The sequence below is a fragment of the Alligator sinensis genome, unplaced genomic scaffold (assembly GCF_000455745.1).
Source record: "Alligator sinensis unplaced genomic scaffold, ASM45574v1 scaffold144_4, whole genome shotgun sequence".
Taxonomy (NCBI): Eukaryota; Metazoa; Chordata; order Crocodylia; family Alligatoridae; genus Alligator; species Alligator sinensis.
In genome coordinates, this window is record NW_005842190.1 from 1,356,382 (window position 1) to 1,359,685 (window position 3,304).

The 3,304-nt window shown below is 44.6% G+C and overlaps 1 protein-coding gene across 10 annotated transcripts in view; it reads right to left on the reverse strand.

Moving 5' to 3' along the window:
• The window catches only part of REV1 (REV1, DNA directed polymerase), a 75,423-nt gene extending 72,523 nt beyond the window's left edge, over nt 1-2,900 (reverse strand). For 5 of the 10 annotated variants that reach the window (XM_014521170.2, XM_025207229.1, XM_014521169.2 and 2 more), the window contains exons 1-2: nt 2,732-2,867; nt 1,612-1,792 (exon numbers count right to left, since the gene is read on the reverse strand). In XM_014521170.2, coding sequence (XP_014376656.1) covers nt 1,612-1,667 — 56 coding nt within the window. In that variant the 5' untranslated portion in view covers nt 1,668-1,792; nt 2,732-2,867. Of the gene's footprint in view, nt 1-1,611; nt 1,793-1,943; nt 2,069-2,731 lie in introns of all 10 variants that reach the window. The other 5 variants (XM_025207226.1, XM_025207227.1, XM_025207228.1 and 2 more) reach the window with 5 other exon arrangements.
• Between the last annotated feature and the right edge of the window lie 404 nt (nt 2,901-3,304).

The following is a 3,304-nucleotide window of genomic DNA, read 5'->3' on the forward strand; positions in this document are numbered from 1 at the left end:
AGGGGTGTGAGGGAGGGAGCAGGGTAGGGGATGCCCAGTTAGGACAGCGTATGCAACCCCGGGAGCAGGACGGAGCTGCAGGTCGTTTGTCCGGGGGGCATGTGCCCCCACCAGATTTATGCACGCAGCAAGGGCAGACTGTCTACTGCAGACTTGGGGCCAGGGGCTGCACTGGCCTCCTCCTGGCAGGGGTGGCTGGGCCGGTCTGTGCTTGGGTTCACCAGGCGGCAGTGGCAGCGCTGGGAGGGGTGACTATAGCCCACCCAATAACCACCCCTCCCAGCACCACTGCTGCCTCCCTCATCCCTGCCTGCCCCAAGCACAGCCCCCCTGCCAGGAGGAAGCCAACACAGCCTATGGCCCCAAACCTGCAGTGGACAACCTGCTGCGCACATGCACGTGACATTTATTGGCAACTTTATTGACTACACTGGCCAAAAAAAGCCGATTGCCAATAATGTTAATTTTCTTTTTATCAGTGCCGATCTGATATGCCACCGATATACTGGTGCACCTCTAAGACTGATACATTGCTTTTTCTTCGAGATATAAAGAAAAGGTTTGCGGGTCATTGTGGACAGGAAGACCCATTTATCTTTGCAATCCTACATTGAGCAGAGAGATGGTAATTCTCACAAGCATGCTTTTCCCTCTAAAGAGCAATCACTCCTCAATTTTCACATAAACAAGAGTGGTTCTACCATAGTCATTTGAATGAAATATTTGTTCATCTCTACCTGGACAAATTGCTGACCTGAGTCCCTCTCAAAAGCATGAAGCCAACTAGATGACAGATGGAGTCTTAGCTTGCATGGAGGTTCATGGATGAACAATTAACCACTAAAAAAAAAAAAATCTCACTTAACTCTTCCCAGGAGACTGCAAATATCAAGGTGAACAAGATAAACTCAACAGCAGATCCTAGTCTGACTTTGTGTTCATATAGCACTGCTTTCAAGTTTTGGCATTCAACACAGTCTGCCTGTGTCTGTACAAGCATTCTGTCAATGTGCCTGATGCAGTACTTTTCCCTGAGTCATTATTTGCTGCCTTCCCAAGATTTGCTGTAATTTCTTTTCCTCTGTAAATCATGGAGCTGAAATGGCAGTGGCTGAATTCAGGCAACCAAGACACAGGACTACCGTCCAATATCTTCACACCTTCAGCTGTGACTGACCAAATTACCAGTTAATAGGAGCACGGACAGAAGAGAAACACAAAAACCAAAGGAGTGTAGTTAACCCTCCTTTACTATGTCAAAACTTTCTTTGTGAAAGCGGTCTGCTCTTGCGCAGATAGGCTCAGGATTGTGGCCTAAATTAGACACTCAAAGATTCCAGCTGGCAAGTGAATTCCACAAACTCACCACATTTTAGCTTTATCAGAACTACATACTGATTTAGTGACCCTCAACATGACTGCAGCCTGTTTCAGCCACTGTTACCTTACAGAACACAGACATTTCATCAGTAAAAGATTTCAAAATAATACACCAAGCTTCTGGTACCCCCCTCAGATAGCTCTAAGAGTCACAATTTACAACTCCAAAGCAATGATGCTCAATAAGCTGTCAAAACACAAGCCCATGAAGAATGGATATTTTTTCCTCACCTATGATTTTCCATTTCTTTCTCCTGAAGGCACCCAAAAGAGGAGGACTTGATCATTCTCCTCTACAATGACACACTATCCTGTATTTGAGGGGTCTGTGCCATGCCTGTCACCATGCATCACCATTTTAAGTTGTTTGCATTCTTCCTGATGACAGTAGTATTTTCACATATATTGCTTGCTTTTCAGAATGAAGCAGATAGTTATGTTGAAGTAGAAGAGCAATGTAAAACTTGTCTCAAAAGAAAAGTACCACAAGCGTATTACATTTATGCAGTCCCCCTGCCCATCAAAACCATTATTTTTTTCTCTCTACCAAGTTTAAAAATTACCCCATCACTTTCAAGGCCCTGAACAATTCCAGGGCTGTTCTTTTTCCCCTGTTCTCCTTTTCCTCTTCCAGTATTTCTTCTTTTTCTGCTCCCAGATGAATGTCCAAAAGTACTGCAGGAGCAATCTGAATTATATTCACTTAATGAAGAATTTCCAGCATTGGGAGTTTTAATTCCACCTCTATATACATACTAACTAGTCCAAACTACTGGTATAGGCATGAGGAGTTCTCAGAAAACACACACCTCTGTATTTTGTTTTTTTAGCTGCAAATACCCAACACAAGAAAAAACTGATTAAAAGAAAAACAATTCTCCTTAGCAGACAAGTAATACCTAACAAAGACTAATGGTAACAGGTATGGCAGGGTCAAATATTTCTCTGTTTCCAAGGCTACATGCTTAGGACATGCTTTTAAAAAAAAGATGCATGGCCTGTGGGCAGTTTGGCTGCCAATTACAAGGAAGTTTTTATACTTGTGTATTGAATTAATTCTTTGTCCTCTACTTGCTGGAACAGGTAGTAGCAAGATAAACACTGGTGAGATACTGTACCAGGCAGGTAAGGTAAATTAGCCTGAAAGTGTACCATGCTTTCACTGATCAGCAGGGAGGAAAATGAATACACCCCACCCAGAAAGATGGGTCTATGCTACTTCTGATTAGTTAAGATCGGGTAAGAAAAAGCGACTTACTGAACAATCCCTGGAAAACAAATGATCTATACATGTAAAACAAAACAATTTACTACTAAGGTTCAAACTTATGAAAGTATTTGGGTGACTAACTTTTGCAGCTCTAAGACAGACACGGGCAAAATTAGTCAAGAACCTTCAATTATTCACGCATCAGGAACAAGACAGGAATCTGCAATGAGTCTCCCACACTGTCCTCTCAACGACCTCCAGTTTGCTAAAAGTGGAATTAGTCCCCCACCAGGTAAGAGATTCATGCCAGAGAAAGAAAGAAAGAGGTAAGACTGAAAACACAACGGGCCACATAACACGGCACTAGGGACAAGACGGCCAAGCAGAGCTCTACAGAGAATTTGGAGGTGCCTGTTAACTACCTTGTGGACCCTTACCAGCCCCATCACCAAAACAGGGCTGCCTCTACTGCCATGGGGTAGGGATCTCAGTCTCCAAGCACCTGGCAAGAGAGTCTAACTGGGACCACCAACACCGGGGTGCCTATTCCTGGTAAGTAAGCTGGGGCTTATGGCTCCCTGCAACTAACCACTTATGGGCAAGCTCTCAAAAAATCGGGGGGTGGGGGTGGGGGGGGTGATGAAAAACAACTTGCCTCTCCTGTGTCTCCTACTACCTACCTGTGCCTCGGGCAGCCTGGGGGGGGCCTGAAGC